Source organism: Clupea harengus, chromosome 21, assembly GCF_900700415.2.
Source record: "Clupea harengus chromosome 21, Ch_v2.0.2, whole genome shotgun sequence".
In the NCBI taxonomy this organism is placed as follows: domain Eukaryota; kingdom Metazoa; phylum Chordata; class Actinopteri; order Clupeiformes; family Clupeidae; genus Clupea; species Clupea harengus.
This window is the reverse complement of record NC_045172.1, coordinates 21,534,325-21,554,550: the sequence shown is the minus strand read 5'-3', so window position 1 is coordinate 21,554,550 and position 20,226 is coordinate 21,534,325. Positions and strand designations below refer to the sequence as shown.

The 20,226-nt window shown below is 46.8% G+C and overlaps 1 protein-coding gene across 1 annotated transcript in view; it reads right to left on the bottom strand.

Annotated features, from left to right (window-relative positions):
* The window catches only part of LOC122128503 (von Willebrand factor D and EGF domain-containing protein), a 62,936-nt gene extending 49,336 nt beyond the window's left edge, over nt 1–13,600 (bottom strand). The window contains exons 1-9 of the mRNA XM_042702859.1: nt 13,042–13,600; nt 8,457–8,641; nt 7,637–7,865; nt 6,493–6,558; nt 5,918–6,150; nt 4,420–4,509; nt 3,064–3,205; nt 1,438–1,655; nt 258–331 (exon numbers count right to left, since the gene is read on the bottom strand). Of these exons, the coding sequence (XP_042558793.1) occupies nt 258–331; nt 1,438–1,655; nt 3,064–3,205; nt 4,420–4,509; nt 5,918–6,150; nt 6,493–6,558; nt 7,637–7,865; nt 8,457–8,641; nt 13,042–13,132 (1,328 nt within the window). The 5' untranslated portion in view covers nt 13,133–13,600. The remainder of the gene's footprint in view (nt 1–257; nt 332–1,437; nt 1,656–3,063; nt 3,206–4,419; nt 4,510–5,917; nt 6,151–6,492; nt 6,559–7,636; nt 7,866–8,456; nt 8,642–13,041) is intronic.
* Nucleotides 13,601–20,226: the final 6,626 nt, after the last annotated feature.

The window sequence follows — 20,226 nt, the reverse complement described above, 5'->3', positions numbered from 1 at the left end:
ACGTGCAAATTAGTCAGGAATCGGATTATAGAGTGTGTGTATGCATGTGTGCATGCATATGTGTGTGTGCATGTGTGTATGCGCTGTGGTGTGGGGGGTGTCGTGATCCTTGCCTGCCATCAAACGTAATGACGTGTAGATCAGTCAGAAAGCAGTGCATAGGGTGTGTGTGTGTGTGTGTGTGTGTGTGTGTGTCAGTGCATATGTGTGTGGGAGTGTGTGTGTGTATGTGCTGTCAGGGGCGTCTTGGCCGTTACCTGCCATCAAACGTAATGATGTGTGGATCAGTCAGGGAGTAGCAGGTGGCGGTGGGAACGTCCTGAACCATGACCTGTGAGGAACACACAAACACAGCTTATCCCACTCTAATTAAAAAGCAGGCAGCGGCACAGGCAGCCCCCTCCGGGTCCTGATTAAAGGGCAGACGCCGCCAGGCAAGCCCGCTGTGCCCTTTTCATGTTTACACTAAAACAAAGATGGAGGCCCCGGCTGGGCCATCAACGAATGGCTGCGGAGCAGGGAGGCAACACACTTCCTCCTCTCCGTCCACTCTGAGAAGGGCCTAATGACTGTCTGTCAAGCTTGGCAGGGCTGAGTTACTGCATCCGAATCCTCCGGCTTTCAGCAGGGGCTCATTAGCAGCGTGCTTATCTGGAGATGAGCTTTTAAAGGCAGGGTTACGGTACGCATGGGTTAAGTACAGGACAATAGTCTTCAGCCTACTGCCCTGTGGGAAAATGCGAAGACGCTTTTTATGGAACCGCATACTTGAAACGTCCAGCTCACAAACACTTAAAAAGCTGCAGATAGTGGAGGAGTAGTTTTTGGGTGTGATCATTTGTGGAGCTTTACCAGGAACACAATGAATCTTTCCAGTTAGCGCCTTTCCCACTCAACTCATGTGGTACCGCGGCACCATAAAGGCAGATTAGTGTTGCTGCTGGGATTGCTGGCATGGAGCTGCTCTGGGGGATTTGTGTTGTTTAGCAATAATTAAGCTAAGTGGATTTAGATTTGGATAATCATCATGCAACACACATAAATCTCTGAGAAAAACACATCGGACTCTCCTGGGCTCTGAGATTAGCATGTACACTTTCCATGAGGTCCAGGTTTATTTAAAAATCAGGAAAAGCTCCAACATTCTTGCTAGCTGGTAGTGTAAGTGAGCAGTGTATTGATGAGAGGAGTCATACTACGATGGTCCAAAAGTCTTAGCAAACTCAGCAAGACCTTCTCACATCACTTACAGCAACTATGTAGCTCATTTGAACAGCTTAATGGTTAATTCCCTCTCACCTCCTCATCAGAACAGGATCACTCACACTGAGCTTCTGCTCACATAAGCTCACACAACACACCCCTGCCACAGTTAACCCTGAGAATAAGAAGAAGCGAGTATAAAAAAAGGATTAATGTAACGTCACATGTGCTGACCTTCAGAGGGTCGGGCCTGTAGCTCCTCCAGAGGCGCGGACTGCCTCGTGTGGGCTGCGGCGTGACCAGGCTCGCCCGGTTTCCGTCGCGGGTGAAGTCGGTGGTGGCCGTGAGCAGCAGGGTGCCCTGGGCACAGCTGTCTGGGCCGCAGGCCGTGGGCAGGAGCTCCAGCTGGCACGCCGAGAGAGCCACGTTAGGGGCCTCCTGGACTCGGCTGTCTGGGACAGTTAGCATTAGCATTAGCATCCGTAGATAGTCTACAGGGGACCATCCAAATAAAGTAAGACCCTTCATTTTAAGTGTTCTTATTAAAGTGTAATTACATAATACATGAAATTATTTAAAGTGCAACTAAATAATAAATATCACTATTTGCTTCTCATGTACGTACAGAAGTGAGTACACCCCCGTGCAACCATTGGTCAGGTCATAGTTCTTCTTTAGAAACTGTTTTTGGTAATGTGCTTTGGATCATCATTTACATTTACATTTAGTCATTTAGCAGACGCTTTTGTCCAAAGCGACGTACAAAGGAGAGAACAGTCAAGCTAGGAGCAATAGAGACCTAGTGTAACAATAAATACTTTTTTACATAAGAAATAGAAAAAAAATTGAAAAAAGAAGTGCAGGAATGTAACTGCTGTAAATGCAAGTTAAGTACTAGTCGAAGTGCAAGTTAGGAAGGGAGGTGCTCTCTGAAGAGTTGGGTCTTCAAGAGCTTCTTAAAGGTAGAGAGGGACGCCCCTGCTCTGGTAGTGCTAGGCAGTTCGTTCCACCAACGTGGAACTACAAATGAGAGTAGTCTGGATTACCGTACTTGCAACATTTGCCCTTACAAGAACATCATCATGCTGGAATAGTCTCTTCTGCCAAGCTTCTGGAGACTGGGAGTCCTCTTGTCAGCCAGTATTTTGGTACAGCCACAGGCATTCATGGTGCCATCTAGGAAAGTCATCTCCCCAACACCCTTTGCACTCATGCTGCCCCACCTCTGTGCTTCACTGTCGGGACTGTGCATTTGCTGCGTTAGTCCTGGCCAAGTCCACATCAAACATGCTGGACCCCATCTAATCTAAGCCGAACACATTTATCTTGGTCTCATCTGACCCAAGAATGTTCTCCCATTATGAATCAGGCTTCTTTTCGTGTTCTTTAGCCAAGTTTGATCTTGCCGTTTTGAGCCAAAAAGTTGTTTCAGCTCAGATGGGGTCTAGCATGGGGTCCAGAATGTTCAGTGTAGTTACCGTAGGTCATACAGTTTTGAATCATTTGGCATTTAAAAGGAATTGTAAAGGGGTGTACACACTTCTGTTGAATACTGTACATCTAACTGCAACCGCAAAACCACAAAAGTTTAAAATGCAACAAAATACACTAATATAAAACCAAAACTGTACTTATGCAGACAAATCAACCCAACACTGGAAGGTGATGCTGCAACACACTGAAACGCAACACTGAGCTCCTCCTGCCTCGCCACCCTTCTCTTTCATGCTCCTGTGCAGAATAATGTCCAATATATATGCACTTTATATGCACTTTATATGCACTTTCATGCTTGACCCTGCAGCTGCAGTGGTTCCTCCATGCAGGCAGAGGCACAGGCCCAGGCTCTTAGACTGGTACCTTGGTCGTGGACGCTGACGGTCAGGGTGACCTTGCACTGGTGGCTCTGCTCGGCTCCGTGGCACAGGATGGGTACGGTGCTGTGGACGGTCACCTGGTGCTCTTTGCCGTCTTCCCTGATGTGCAGCGACTCCGGGAAAAACTACAGGCACAGGTGAAGAAGAAGATTACCTTTGGCTGGCACTATTATTTCACCTCCATCCCACTGCCCCTCTCCTCCTACGGGACAAACTCCTATTTCACCCCCATCCCACTGCCCCTCTCCTCCTACGGGACAAACTACTATTTCACCTCCATCCCACTGCCCCTTCTCCTCCTACGGGACAAACTACTATTTCACCTCCATCCCACTGCCCCTCTCCTCCTACGGGACAAACTCCTATTTCACCCCCATCCCACTGCCCCTCTCCTCCTACGGGACAAACTACTATTTCACCTCCATCCCACTGCCCCTTCTCCTCCTACGGGACAAACTACTATTTCACCTCCATCCCACTGCCCCTCTCCTCCTACGGGACAAACTACAGGCATGACAGAAGAAGATGATTTGCCTGGCACTACTATTTCACCTCCATCCCACAGCCCCTCTCCCCCCTACGGGACAAACTCCTATTTCACCTCCATCCCACAGCCCCTTCTCCTCCTACGGGACAAACTCCTATTTCACCTCCATCCCACAGCCCCTTCTCCTCCTACGGGACAAACTACTATTTCACCCCCATCCCACAGCCCCTTCTCCTCCTACGGGACAAACTACTATTTCACCTCCATCCCACTGCCCCTCTCCTCCTACGGGACAAACTACTATTTCACCTCCATCCCACTGCCCCTTCTCCTCCTACGGGACAAACTACTATTTCACCTCCATCCCACTGTCCTTCTCCTCCTACGGGACAAACTACTATTTCACCTCCATCCCACTGCCCCTCTCCTCCTACGGGACAAACTACTATTTCACCCCCATCCCACTGCCCCTTCTCCTCCTACGGGACAAACTACTATTTCACCTCCATCCCACTGCCCCTTCTCCTCCTACGGGACAAACTACTATTTCACCCCCATCCCACTGCCCCTTCTCCTCCTACGGGACAAACTACAGGCATGACAGAAGAAGATGATTTGCCTGGCACTACTATTTCACCCCCATCCCACTGCCCTTCTCCTCCTCCGGGAATAACTACAGGCACGAGAGAAGAAGAAGAAGAAGAAGAAGAAGAAGAAGAAGAAGCACATTGGGAAGAGGCTTGAGACTAAATGGCCAGACAAAGGAGGCAGTAGTGCATGGCTTTTTAGGACTCTCGTATATCTACTTGCCAGGTTTATGGTATGTGTGAGCCCCAGGGCCGAGTAGTTTACCTTAATGCCAGCAAAGAAGCCGTCACTCTCCTTGGGCAGGGACTGTGTCTTTGAAGAGTTACGCAGGAACGTGGACACACTGCAAGAAAACTGGGGTTCAAAGCACACACACACACGCGCACACACACACACACACACACATACACACACACACACACACACACACACACACACACACACACACACACACACACACACACACACACGATGCATACAGTTTTTATTTCATATTACAGATTACGCCATTAATATTTCAATGTACATATACACTTCAACATTATGAATGTCGATGGAATCATCAAAGAATGATATTTATGAAGAGGTCTAAAGTCATCACGGACATGAATATACTATGAAACACTTGGAGTTCGAGCCTCCTTGGCCCCTTATCCCTTTCGGTGTTTATGTTGTAATGGATGAAACTGATTATACCATCTCCAGCAGTCTGGAGTTCATTAGCACGGTACACGTCTGCCCTACAGACTGTGTATAATTCAGAGTGATGTACGAACCTGTGCGAGATCCACCCCAGCTGGGCTTCTAAAACATGTTAGAACATGGACCCCCCTGCCTGCCGTGAGTTCTGCACACTTCTATCATATATAGGGATGTTTGTCTTTATGTTTGCAGTTTGCACAGACTCAGGTCAAGGCCTGTCTGTGTATGTGTGTGTGTGTGTGTGTGTGTGTGTGTGTGGGTGTGTGTGTGTGTGTGTGTGTGTGTGTGTGTGTGTGTGTGTGTGTGTGTGTGTGTGTGTGTGGGTGTGGTGTGTGTGTGTGTGTGTGTGTCTGAGTGCCTTCGCCCTCTCTTCCCTCACTTGCCACATTACAAAACAACTGAAAGATTTTAAGTCAAAACGCATTTATGTTTCCTAAAATATATTTCTCTGTGCAGCCTGGCAACTCTCCACACACTACATGCTCTGAGGCGAGGAGATCCGGTCTCTTGGACTGAGCTCAAGTTGGCCCAGTGCCATTCAGCTGTAGCAGACAAACCTGAGGTAAGATAGTGAATAGAAATAGTAATTGAAATGACAGCGGCGCTAACTTCCGCCCCATATAATAATACTGTGATAGCACATATACTACATATAATAGTGTATGAGACTATCATTCCAGGGCGAACACAGCTGACCTCTCTTCCTCTGATACATGTGAGTAAACCAATCTTGTTAAATTACCTCAGCATGAACGGAGTTCACCTCCGACTCAGTCTTAGCTAACATCACCTCCCCTGCAGCATAAAAGAGGTCATCTCCACCCCACCAACCTCTCTCCACACACAAACAACACACACACACACACACACACACACACACACACACACGCACACACACGCACACACACACACGCACACACGCACACACACACACGCACACACACACGCACACACACACACACACACACACAGGTCCTCTCCACCCCCACCGACCTCTCTCCCCACACCTGTCTCATGCATCTGACCCTGGGGGGGCAAAGTCCTGTCCGGACAGCATTACCGTTTCGCCCAGTCTGAAGTGGACGCCGTCCATCTCCACCAGAGAGAAGAGCTTCAGGGTGGAGTCCCTACGGACCTCCTCCCTCGCGCCAGAGGAGGAGAGGCGGTGCCACGCCACCAGGTAGCCCACGGGCAGGCTGGACGCGACCCCGCGGAAGGAGCACCGCAAGTGGACGCTGCTGCCGATGAGCTCGGGGGTCACCAGCGGCTTGGAGGGGAGTGGGGAGACGGTGGCTGGGCAGGGGGAATACAGTAATACACAAACATGGAGTCTGAGTCGGCACACAAACAAGCACTTTGAGACGGCAGAGGATGAAAACAAGAGGAGTCGGCAATCAAGGAGAAGACAAGAGCAGGTGACACCAAACAGCTGTGAGAGAACGCTAAAGTGTTTTTTTTACGAGAGGAGGAGCTTTTAAAACGCAGTACAAAATGGAGCTGTAAAGCTCCTTGAATGACTTCTCCCTAAGGAGATGACCGTGAAGTGACTCCGACACCGATCTGGGCCTGATCCAGCCCAGCCCTAGGTGCTGTCTGAGTCGTCATGGAGAAGAGTTGCAGATTTTTGCCTCTTACCTTTGCAGACTCCATTAACTTCAATTTGGCCTGCTGGGCACACCTTGGGTAAGAACTCTGTAATAGCTGAACACAGAACAGGAATGGTTTAAAAATCACTTTTGAATGCAGAAAACACACTTACACTATTTCACACAGACGATACACATACACTTACTCTCCTCTAATTCTTTAGGCGCATGGTTTTCTGTATCAGTGTGTCTTACACAAGCACTGAACTGAGATCAGTGTGACGTCTCCTGTATTACCATCTGGTACCCTGATGTTGCACAACTTAATCCAAAACCAAACTGTCGAGGGAATAAAGTTGTAATGTAACATAACTGTCTATGTAAACATAAAAGGCCCGATCTCTATGCTCTTTACTTGTAGCGACTATGTCTTTCAGACCTTGAATTAATGAATGTGTTCAACACCCACACAGACGCTGCCAGCACAAGAGCAGCAGTGACTTCAGACATCTACAGAGAAATCTCCCCTCGCTCAGAGCATGTGCTGGAAGGGATGGAGACGCCTGGGAAACCTGAATAACACAAATCTGAAACTAGACTCCGAGGCTCTGCCAACGTCTCTCCTCCCGCCCGCGAGAACTGGAGCCTTGTTTCACCCAGCGAGTTTTTATTTGTTGCCGTGGCCACAGACCCTTGTAGACCGCTGAGGAGGCTTTTGTTGTACTTGCTTGTTTGTTGTTTAATTCAATTCAATTCCGTTTAATTTGTACTGTGCCATTCCTATTGAACATTGTCTCTATGCACTTTCCAGAACACAAGGCCTAAAACCCCATGAACAAGCACACTGGCTATGATGTTAATGAAAATCTCCCTCAAGGAGGAAAAAAGGTGCGTGTGTGTGTGTGTGTGTGTGTGTGTGTGGTGTGTGTGTGTGTGTGTGTGTGTGTGTGTGTGTGTGTGTGTTGGGGGGGGGGTCTAACTGGGGTTGGTCCAGGAACAACACTGTTGTTGTTGTTTCTTGAAATCAAATGAACTGCACTTTCAGGCCAAAACGACAACCTCCACTACGTTCAGAGCTCTCTTACTGTGGTTTTTTATTAGTCTAACTGCGCAGTGAAACCTGACTGTGTTCCTAAGTTTCCCTCTCATAGGCCGTTAAACTTGAACTGAATTGTGCACGGGAGGGATATTACCTTTAGCACAGTATCCCATGCACCCCTGCGTGGGCTGCAGGTAGTAGATCAGGAAGTCGCCACAGTTGCGCACGGAGACGGGGATGCGGAAGAGGCAGCAGTCCTTGGTGCTGCCGTGGAAGAACTGCCAGGTGGCACAGGCCGAGAGCTGCCTCACCTCCCCAGGCTGGGGCAGGGAGCTGTCCTTTAGGGAGAGCCACACCGGGGCCTGGGTGCCACAGCGGTTCATCTGAAACCAGGAAAAGAGGAGAGGGAGAGAGAGAGAGAGAGAGAAGAGAGAGAGAGGGAGAGGGGGGGTAGTGGAAGAGGAGAAGGAAAGAAGAGAGAAAGGGAGCAAAAAAGGAAAAGAGGAGAGGGAGAAAGAGAGAGAAAGAGAGGGGAAAGGGGAAGGAGGAAGGGAGGGAAAGTGGAAAGGGAGAAGGAAAGAAGAGAGAGAGGGAGTGAAATAGAGAGTTTAAGTTGTGAGTGTGTCGGGAGGTTGAAGAGAAGAGAGAAAAATTAAAAAAAAAATCCACTTAGCACTGTGGTGTTCCCAGCTCTATTAAAAACAAATAATGATGATCATTTCGTAATGAACAGTTTTAATGAACCAGTTGAGTCTTCCATTATCAGGTTTTGGGTTCTGTAAAGCGCTTTGAGATAATGTCTATTGATAATGACACTATAAATACAATTTCAAATTGAACTGAATCATGAAAGAACATGAAACTACATATCAATAATGTTAGGAAACATCTCTACGTAGGCCGAGAGTAAAAACCCAATGTCCATTCCACATTTCCCACTATGTAAAACAATCAGGGTGTCGATGCCAGCGCACCTCCACACAGCTGGTGGGCATCTCCGCTGGCTTATTGTTGACGGTGAAGCGGTACCATCCCGCCGGCAGGGAGTGGTCGCATATCAGGTCCTGGATGGCTGTGTTCTGGAGCTCGGTCGAGTCAAAGTCAACGCTCCTGTACGGGTTCCGCAAGATCCGATATCCGCTGGGGTAACACTCAGGAGCTGGCAGAACAGAGCAGAACAGAGGAATGTGAGGGATCTCTGTGGACGAGCAATTATGCGCCACTTACTAACCTTTCACTCAAGATGGAGGTCAGATTCATGAGAGGAGAAGGGGAAAAAAAAGGTCAGAAACTGTGTCATAACATTGACTCTAAAACGCTAGTCCGTTCATTAGGTGTGAGAATGGGGGTCAATGCAACCTTCAGATCAGGGGGACACATGGAGGAAAAACAAGGGTAAAAATAACACACACCTTGGTGTCACCCTGCCCAACGCTAAACTTCTCGCTCGAAAGGTCGGTGGAGGAAACGATGCGTGACTCACCGCTCGTGCACTTCACAGCTCAACAGTCCGCCAGAAATAGACCAGTGACATCTAAGGCAAACCCTTCTAATCCCATGTCATTTCCAACCAAAAAAACACACATTTTCCTTCAGACGAGGTGTGAGAAGAAATGGGTCAAAAGCAAGCCTCTAATTGTTCACAGAGGCAAGACCTGTCCTCGAGGCATGGGTCTATTCTACCAGATAATGCATAATGCATGGCTGTGTTCGACCAGGATATAAAAGGAAAATCATTTTTCAGTCTTCCTTCCTATTATGCATGTGACGTTCTGTTCCTTAATCATTGATGTGCAGGACGGCGGAGTTCCGTTTACAAATGAGGGGCTAGGGCAGACGTGGCTGAGACCAGGCCTGCTTATTCTCAAGAGGTGCACTGCATTCATACAACTTGAGCAAATAACGAGCCAAACTGTGTTCTGATCGACAATGTCCTCAGAGCAACTAAACAATGTCATCCGACCACCACGAGGAAGTGCGTCGGACATCCCAGGCCCTATTCCAGTCGGCTCCGCTAAAAGAGGCGCTGTGACTTAGATCTAACGTTTTCTGCCCGAGAGGAGCGGTGATGAAGTCACGTCTCAGCTGGCCCTCGTCTCACAAAGCCTCATTTTCGCGTCTAATTCTCCGGTCATTACACCCCGAGGCCCCGACCCTGCCGCTCTCAGCGGCCCATTTCCCAGCACGAGTGTAAAGTGTTTAAGGCCCCATTTGGAGCGACATTAACAACACGGAGGGTGTTCCTCAAATTAAAACCCATCAGCTCCTTTGAGGCTCACTGCGTTTCCAATGTACATGATGATTCCCCAGGAATTATGACAAGGTCAGAAGTAGGATATCTATTCTGGCCAAAAAGTGCAGTAAAAAAAGACACAGATCTAACCTTCACATCAACATGAACACATAGAACTTGAACCCTCTTTCAGATTTCTTGCTGTATACTAAGAAAGGACATCACTGGGCTAAAAAGGGCTAAATCATATTAATTCCTTGTGACGTGACATTTTTACGGTGTGTTTATGCATCTGTTCACAGTAAAAATGTGTGTTTAGCCAATGTTATATTTAGTTTCCGTCTGCACATGCAAACTGGTTGGTTGTGAAACACGGTCATTTGGGCAGGCAAGGTCAAAAGTTTTCCAAACAACCTTGTTTTCAGCTGGGAGACAAAAGGTCTGGCCTGGCTTGGCTGCTGGGTAAACCAGTCAAATTGCCCATTTAATTTGTTTACTGAGGAGGGGGAGGGGTGTGTGGGGGGGGGATAAATCTTCTCACCGAGGGAATATCAAACACACACTCCCATTAGCCTTCAGGTGTGGGCACAGAATACTCATTTCTCTCTCTCTCTCTCTCTCTCTCTCTCTCTCTCTCTCTCTCACCTATTTTCTGTTTCCCTCCCTGATCCCTTTCCCTCTCTCTGTTCGCCCCCTCTCTCTCCTTCTCTTTCTGTCTTTCTCATTTGCCTTCTCCCTCAATCTCTCTCCCTTACTTTCTATCACCTCCTCTTTCCCCCTCTCTCTCTCTCCCTCTCTCTGCCACCCTCTCCTCACCTTTCACTCATTCCCTCTCTCTCTTACTTCCTTTCTCCCTCACTCTCAATTTATTTATCTCTCCCTCCCTCCCTCTCTCTCTCTCTCTCTAATGAATCCGGCCATCACCCCACATTCACAAACACATGCATCTTTAGCACTCATAAACAGAGGCGAATGGAGGCTGTCAGTGAGAATAACTGGTTATGGGGTGAAGAGAGAGATGGGTCACAGAGACCCTGTGTAGTGGAGGTCGCTCAGCCAGGACGCCTTGACAATGTCATCTAATCTCTCTATAAGTGTGTGTGTGTGTGTGTGTGTGTGTGTGTGTGTGCGTGTGTGTGTGTGCGTGTGTGTGTGTGTGCGTGTGTGTGTGTGTGTGCGCGTGTGTGTGTGTGCGTGCGTGTGGAGGGGGTTGGCAAATGCTTTGTTGTCATCTCCCCATGGTGTGGCAGTGATCAAGGCTACATCCAGCGGAGAGGAATTGTTTATGACCCCCTACGCCCAGACAACAGCCCCCCCCCCCCCTCCAGCTCCAATGCGCTGTCTTGCCACAGGGCAAGAGTAAGTTAATGCCCCACATTATGCAACACGACAGGAAAGCCCTCTGGGGTAAATGAACTGACGATTGAACACTGGAGGCAGAGAAAGAGAGAGAAACCCAACCATACTAAAACAAAGCAAAGCAAGGCAAAGGGGAGGGGAAGAAAGAAGAAAAAAACAGATCCCAATCTTATCCCTTCCATCACTGTTGCTCTTCCTGGTCGCAGGAGTGAAGAATCGTGCTTCTCAAGGCCATTTGCGGATTCAACAATTGCCCTCATCCTTTGCCCTCCACCCCATACCACCCCAGGGGTTACTGTGTATTTCTAAAAGCTGCTCTTGTTGTTGTCGCTGCTGCTGGTCCTCACAATATCAATACATTTTACAGGAGTTCTGAGGCTGAAACCAATTACCCATAAAAGTTAAGATCCATATCGGCAACTCAACACCAGGGAACCAATGGCTAATTACAACAACAAACAGCACCAGAGGGCGGGGGGGGGGGGGGGGGGGGGGGGGACAGGGTCTTTGAAGCAGAAACAAGGAGGAAAACACTTTTAAACTGACTTCATGTAAGACCAGGTGGACCCCAACGTGATGAGAGAGAGAGAGAGGGGAGAGAGAGAGGGAGAGAGAGAGATGACAAAGCTGAGTGATTCTGGAAGACTGTGTTTGATGAAATGAGTGTTTGCACTTTCATGTCCCTGTCCAGTGTTTCACAGTGACGACTGATGGGTATGCCAGATACAAACTCCCGCCATTCCAACCCAACAGCTGCCACTTTAATACGAGTTTCCCCCGTCAGCGGCCAACACACTCAGCTGCCTCTCGGCCCTCGCTACACCAGGCCCCGCAGTGAGGAATACAGATCACACATGCCACTGACATCTCTGCTCAGGGATACCTGTGCCTCAGTTGTATAGTCCACTTTTTTACGATACACGTTAAGTCAAAGATACAGTTTTGATGAACATCACTACACACAGAAAAGGAACTGTGGAACTACTCCAAAAGTGTAGCTCTTAACTGTTACTTGAGCTTCGTTGTTGTACCTCATTTGTAAGTTGCTTTGGACGAAAACATCTTCCAAATAAATAAATGAAACGTTAATGTCAAACAGACTCTCCTGAGGGCTATTGTGTAGTTCATTAGGGGGTCGTGTTTTTAGGGAGAGAGATCTCTGTGAGGACGATGCAGGCTCACACTTCTCAAATAGAACTACACCAGTGACCACAACAGGCTGAAATGCAGCTCATTCAACCTGTCACTCAAGCATAACAAATGCACATGCCTCTGGGCCCTTGCTAATGATTTTCTTAAACATCTGCCAGAGAGGAGAGGGGGGGGGGACTTAAAAGAGAAGGAAAAGAAGAAAAAGAAAAAGAAAAAGAAAGAGAGAAAAACAGGCTGCCTATGAGTTGATGACAATGGCAAAGTTTAACAACCTCAAGACCAACAGGGTTTTTTCTGTAATTTTTCACAGCTGTAAAGCCTTCCTAGGGGCCACTTCCACAGGGCCCAGGTATTAGAAACTAATGAAAACAATACCTCAGAGGGATCGCAGTCACGTTTTACTCGAAATCATTTACTTGATGTATCTGGACAGGAATCCTGACCCGTGTCACACTAGGAAAAATAAACGACCAACCACATCTGTGTGTCCAATATCGCGCATAAAAAGATAAGCAGAGATTCCTTAAAAGCAAAGCTGAGTCTTTCGCCATCCACAGGTGTTTCTGTCATTAGTGGAATACTATTTGCGAAAGCTAGACTGCTAGCTTTGCACTGAAAAGAAAACAACAGAAGTCGACAGAACAAAACACCGTACGGCATCCCCTGTGTGATTGGCCAGGTACCACAGCATTGCAAAGGTTCAATATGATCAGACATTTCCAACAAAGTTTCCTCAGATGTGGCAGCGATAAGCTTCTCTGCAGCGCTGTTTGTTTTTATCGGAAGCACATGCATTGATAGGAAACTGCACTTACCTAGCTGCGCAAACAATCCCAGTGGCATTAAACACAATATGAACAGGTATTCAGAAATCGACATGCGGGAGTGCGTCCAAATCATCTCCATATTTGAAGAAAAAAAAAAACGATCTGTTTAGATTTATCCACGTATCCCATGCAAGTACTGCCAGACGGCGAGTCCCATTTAAGCTGTTTTGTTTCGCTTCTCTTCTTTCCTAGAGCTTAGGAAATGTTTGTGCTATCCTGCTCATGCACTCAGCTTTAGACTCAGACATCCCGCGTAAGACGGCGAACATTCCCACGTGAATAACATACTTGTAGAAGTTCACAAATAGTTTCGGAGGCTTTCACCAACTTTTGGCATCACAGGCGTTCGTCTTGAAAAGGAGGAGGGGGAGATGCCATTCCTGGGTCCCCAATTAACTTCAAGTAGGTGGGCCTTCTGAGGTCTACGAACGATGTCAGGAGGAATTTTGTCTTGGACTATCAACTGCCGACTGTGGATTACCAAACGGTGGTTTATAGACATGTCAATAACAGAGGGATTTTTTTTTTTACAAAGATGAACTAGCACAAACACATCGTTCACGTTATATTATATTATATTTTATTACATTGTATATTTCTGTTCATAGATTATTCATTTCATCTCGTGTCTGAGAGAGAAAAAGACAGACAAACAAACAGAGAGATGATGTCTTTGCCATGTCTGTGGTGGACTCAGCTGGACACCAGTCGACCAGCTGCCCCCCTCGCCCCAACCCAAATCCCCCCCCAGTCTTCATGTAAGCTCACAGCATCATGCTCTGTGTAAAAGAGTCATATCCCTTCCCATGGCCACGTTTGCCAGCGCTGAGCATGATCCATGGGCACTTACCCAGTGAGTGCATGTCTGCCTTCTGATGTGTGTCTTAGGCAGGGTTAAGGGCTTTGCCTATTGGGCTTTTGAAGGCCGTGCCTGGCGTCATAGCTGTGCCCCAAGCACCAACCCCGGCTCCTATCTCATGCCCAGGCAATGGCCTCTCCCCCCTGACCATCTGCGAGGTTCTCCGCCCCTCTGCTTCACTTGGCCAGTGAGGGGCTCAGAGCCGGCTGACCAAGCCTCCTGTTTTGGCGTTCGGTTCGGTTTGTTTCCCTGCCAGAGCTAATGCAGGTTTCCACACAGATCCATCCACTCACTCCCCACAAGAGTCAGAAAAAGAGAGGTTCGTCTCGAGTGATTCTCTGGCTGATTCTGTGGCTTTCTTGAGAGGACAAGACCGAGAGAGCAGGAAGGAAGAGAGGGCGCCGGGGGAGAGCGCATCCACTGCAGCAGACACGGAACAATCTGGAAACAGTTTCCAGTCTGGTTGCAATGCCTCGAGACATTGCCTCAGGTACCTGCTGGGACAGGTTGTACCCAGCGTAATTAATGTGGCTGGTAAACATCCTATGCTAATATGACCATCGAGACAGAGTGGAATAAAATGAGAGCGGGAGATTGATAGAGAGAGAGAGAGAAACAGAGATGATGTTGTGGACGGTGATTAGAAGTCTCTCTAAATGAGAAAGTGGAATGAATGGATGCGCATTGAATAATGGGGCTATTTATGTACATAATTACAGACAGCCTGTCTGAAACATTTAGCATGTTACCTATTTTATATTGTGGCCTATTCCCTGAATTTCTGTGCTACCTGATTATGGATAATGATAGCAACATCTCATGACCTTAAAAGGAGACTGTGAATGAATAAAAACAAGACACGCACGCATCATTAAAATTCCATATCCAATGGCGCCATTGTGTGTCTGATCTTCCCTTTTTTCTTTATATTACAATATATATGACTCTGCCCCCCCACCCACCCACTGTCTGCCCCAAAGACATTATTAAAAAGGCATGACAGAGTTCTCTCATCTTATCCATCAAACCTAGAAGTATGCTTGCAAGGGTCCATTGCCACCATGATAGATAGATAGAAGATAGAAAAGCCTTTATTGTCATTGTATTTATACAACGAAATTTTGAGTGCTTCTCCTGTTGGTGTGACGAGGGACAACATATAACACAACAACAACATATAACATAACAATACTACAACTATCCAAAAACAGTAGGAACAGCCCCCCAAAAAATATATATATATACATTAAGAGTAGAACAAAGTGCGGTGGCATAGACCAAAGTACTTCAATAAATACATCAATTAATACAGCTTTGTTTATGCACATGTGTAAGGTGACCGAGATGGTATGTGATCTTGTGAGACTTGAATGGGTTATCAAAGCTGTTGGTGATTCACCTACACCAAAACATGTATGCTGTACTTTGATCCATGTTAATTGCATATGTTGACAGTACTTTGCTTTGAATTATAATATATATAATATAATACATATTATAATATAATGTATCACTATGACCCACGGGCATAAGCAGTCTTAGTTCTCACAAGAAAAGTGTGGTTTTTTTCTTTGAGTTGAACTTTTTACCTGAGAACCGTTGTAGAATATTAAGAGCTGACAAAAAAAAGAAGAACTGGCAGTTCTATTAAAACTGTAGCAGTGCTCTAATTAGATTTATATTGCTATGGTTATAATTTAATCACATTTCTTTTTGACTACATGTGCCTTCAGTTTGTTTGTTTTTTGTTCCCCCCCCCCCCCCCCCCCGAGAGTGACAGACAAAATAGAGGGAATTAGGAAAGAAACACGTTGTGTGAAGTATTGATTATTCAATGGTATTAAAGTATTGATTATGCAATGGTATTAAAGCAGATTAGACGTGGAGTTTTATTAACATCCTTAAAATCACCAGCTCTTTCCCAGAGGGCCTTCACCAGACCTGCAGACTAACAAATCAGGGAAAACACAACATCCCTGCAGAGCCCAGCTGTGACACACAACAATTTGAGATAAAACATGTAGCAAGTTTCAAATTGAATTCACGTCCCCGTGGACCTTAGGTTTCGAAAGGGGACTGCCCGGATGAATTTCACTGTGTAGTGCAAGCCATGAATTTGAGACGATGTGGGAATAGTGGACGCTAAGACCAGTGGCCCTCTTCCATCCCTGTCCAATTTGCGCAGACAGGCAGATCTTAAAGGAATTACATATCTCCACCTCCACCTCCACCCAGGGATTCATTCAAACATTATTCATGTATTCATGTCTTCCTTGTCTTACAAAGTCTAAGCCGGCCGCTCTCAGATGTTCTGATGCTGATGCTCCTTGTATCCTTTGCCTACGGCAAACCCAGACCTCAATGTGGGCTCTTAACCTTCATCCCTGCAACTTTGGACTGACGGGATAAATGATAAACACACAGACGGATCAGATCCAGATCCCAAGCCGAAGCCAATCCCCTCCAGAGTCCACAGCTATGAAGAGACCTTTACAGTCCGGTTACAATAGCATCAGCTATGAAGAGACCTTTACAGTCCGGTTACAATAGCACCAGCTATGAAGAGACCTTTACAGTCTGGTGACAATAGCATCAGTGCTCTCTTTCTCGTGGTACTGACACCCCCACCTCGGCGCCACTCGCCTAGCGACTCCCAAATGAGAGAGGACAAATAGAAATAGTTTGAGGCCTTGTGGCATCCTGGAGTGCGCAGACGCTGAGAGAGAAGAAGGAAGGCAGCTTAAAATGATGAGCTCAAAGACAAACTCACTGGGTCAGAGGAGCAGAGAGGAAACGAGCCTTAGTCATCCCAGGTGGTTTAAATGTACACACACACACACACACACACACACACACACACACACACACACACACACACACACACACACACACACACACACACACACACACACACACACACACACACACACACTCAAACACACACACACACACACACACACACTCAAACACACACACACACACACAAACGCACGCACACACACACACACACACACACACACACAAACACACACACACACTCAAACACACACACAGCAGTAAAAAAGATCATATAAAAGAGCAATGTGTAATCAGTGGCTTTCGAATCTACACACAGGCTGTCACTTTGGACAAAATGTTGCAGGAAAGAAAAGATTTTCCCTCTTTCTCCACCAATTCTTTTCATGTTCTCAGTTCATTATTGTCCATCTTCTCTGTTAGGTGATACAACTATCTACATGACAACTACATGACAAACATAAACTTCACAAGACTCCATTCGTTTTGGATGTCTTAGATGTATTACCACTCTCCTGCCAAGTAATATGTTCTTAACGTAGGGACATCAAACCGTGGACTACTGTGTGGCTGCAGTATCTGTCTCTGCCCACATGTTCTGTTGGAGGCCTCATCCTGGCGCGTTTGAAGTGACACTGGCTCTTTAGAGAACATATAAACAGGAGAGCTGGTCCAATCCAAACAAGCCTGTGCCTGTGGGTTGGGGATGACAGGCGGCTGGGCTTGTTTACTAGGCCCCTTTCGGGATTTTTCACAGAGAGATAAATAAAAAAAAAGGAAATATACACAGCCGGGTGGCAAACCAAAACACCCTCTTTGCCAAGAGCCAGTTTGCATCTGACATCTTTCAGCGTGATAGTGTGCTCCGTTATGGCACTAGTGCACAGCGTGATAGTGTGCTCCGTTATGGCACTAGTGCACAGCGTGATAGTCTCATCCGTCATGGCACTAGTGCACAGTGCATTGCAGCACAAGTGTTTGAGGGACATTGCAGCATAAGTGTTTGAGGGACATTACGGCGCTGACATGTTAAAGCGTCTTTGAGTACCTAGAAGCGCAATATAAATTAAAGTATTATTATTATTATTATTATTATTATTATTATTATTATGTTACGAGCTTGCCAGTGCTCTCTCTGGCAGGTGAATGCGTTTGGACGTTATGTTCAGCGGGTGGAAGGCTCTGAACACCCCAGCAATGATCCCTGGCTCTTTCAGATGTTCAGACATCATGTTCTTACCACATTGCCTCACCAAATGAAATAGCGTTCATCCATGATGAAATATAAATACAAAATATAAGATATAAAAAGGGAATGAAGAAAATACGAAGGCAAAAAAAAATAGGAAGGAGGGAAATACAAACATAGAAAATAAAAGAACACAACTCGGCCCCTGATGTTCTCTGACATGTTTATTTCGGAGACAGTGCAGCGGTGTGATTGGGCTTGGATTAACACTGTGCTTTGCCAGACATAGCAAACATCACAGGCAAGACTTCAGTCAAGAGAAGAAGAGCACAGAGTGTGTGTGGTTTGCAGCACATGTATGTCTTGTTGGGATTCCTCTCAGTCTGCACGCGGTCCCTCCTCAGTGCTCCTTATAAACCAAGATCACATCTGGCCAAACAGCAGTAACTCACTCACTCTCTGGTTTAAAAGTTGCTTTACGAGACTGCAAGTAAACAAAGAGAGAGAGAGAGAGAGAGAGACGGAGAGAGGGGAGAGAGAGAGAGAGAGACAGAGAGGGGGAGAGAGAGAGAGAAAGAGAGACAGAGAGAGAGAGAGACAGAAAGAGAGAGAGAGAGAGACAGAGAGCGAGAGCGACAGAGAGAGAGAGAGAGAGAGAAAGAGACAGAAAAAGAGAGAGAGAGAGCGGGAGAGAGATAGAGAGAGAGAGAGAGAGAGAAAAGTTGCTTTACAAGACTGCAAGTTAACAAAGAGAGAGAGAGAGAGAGAGTGAGAGAGAGAGAGAGAGGGGGAGCGAGAGAGAGACAGAGAGGGGGGAGAGAGAGTACTCCCAGGTAAATGCTCCCAGGTTCTTCTCTTCTCTTCTCTTGCCTGGAGCAGGAGAAATGCTGTGTCATCACTCTAAGTATCTCTGCTGCTGCTCCTGATAAATGGCACCCCCTCTCTCCACCGTTGTATTTCGGCGGTTAGAACAACTCTTTTACAGGGGAGAAAACATTATCTGAGGCCTTTGAAGTCAACCACCAGCAAGAGCGGGGGAAGGGAGGCAGGAGCGCAGGAGTGCAGGAGCAGGGGGAGCGACTGAGACATTTCCAAAACTCTTCCAGATGTCACACACATCTCAGGAGTGTGAGAAAATGGAGGGGGGGGGGGGTCTGCGAACGGAACAGGACAGCCAGACTCAGACTCACTGCCAGTAAACTCAAAGATGGCCAGTGGATGTGTGCTGACTCACCTATCACCAGAGGGAAGCGAGACTAATCAGACACACGGGAGGATGGACTCACTGGATGGAGGGGGAATGAAAGGAGTGGCTGACATCAATTGATAGATAGAGGGTCTGCAGAGAAAACTGGAACTAATTATCAGAAGAAAACTGCAGTTTTATTCTGCTAACAATGACATTTTATTTAGACCTTAACCCCAGTCCATCCATTACTTCTGCCAGGTGTTCTCCAGGAGAAGAACTGATTCATGTATCCTGATTTATCTAGTCTTGATTGTTTTGGTTTAGATCTGGTCCTGATTGATCTGGTTTGAATGTGGTCTTGATTGATCTGGTTTGGATCTGGTCTTGCTTGATCTGGGTGAGATCTGGTCTTGCTTGATATGGGTGGGATCTGGTCTTGATTGATCTGGGTGGGGATCTGATCTAGATTGATCTGGTTTGGATGAAAGGCCAGCATGTGGCCAGAGTCCACACGAGGCAGCGCCAATCTGTTTGCCCTCGTGACCATTTACCAGTTCTCCATCTATCACAGAGCACAGCTGCAGGTAAGGGAAACCAGGCCGATGGAAATCACTAACAACATCAATAAGAACTCAAACCTTAATAGTTCCTTAGTGGTCAGGTAAACACTTTAAACGCTTGAGTATAAAGACAGGAAAGCACGTTCAGGCATTTCTATTCGTCTAACAAGACAAAATGTGAGGCTTCTGCATTAGGCGTAAGTGCTCGGGTCGGAAGGCAAGAACAGGCAAGAGTCAATGTGTCCGTGAAGGATTGATGAGGGTTGAAGGAGGGAGGAGAGGAGTGATGGGAATCAGATGGAAAGAGAGAGAGAGAGAGAGAGAGAGAGAGAGAGAGAGAGAGAGAGAGAGAAAGAGAGAGAAAGACATGTGGGTGAGGGGCTAGTAAAGAAAATAGTCTCCACCTTTTCCAGAGTTAAAACATTCTGTAGTCACGCTGATTTCTTCTAGCAGTACTAACAGGGACTTTTAAATGTGCTCTGATTTCTTCTAGTAGTACTAACAGGGACTTTTAAATGTGCTCTGATTTCTCTCCCTCTCTCTCTCTCTCTCTCTCTCTCTCTTTCTGTCTGACCAGATA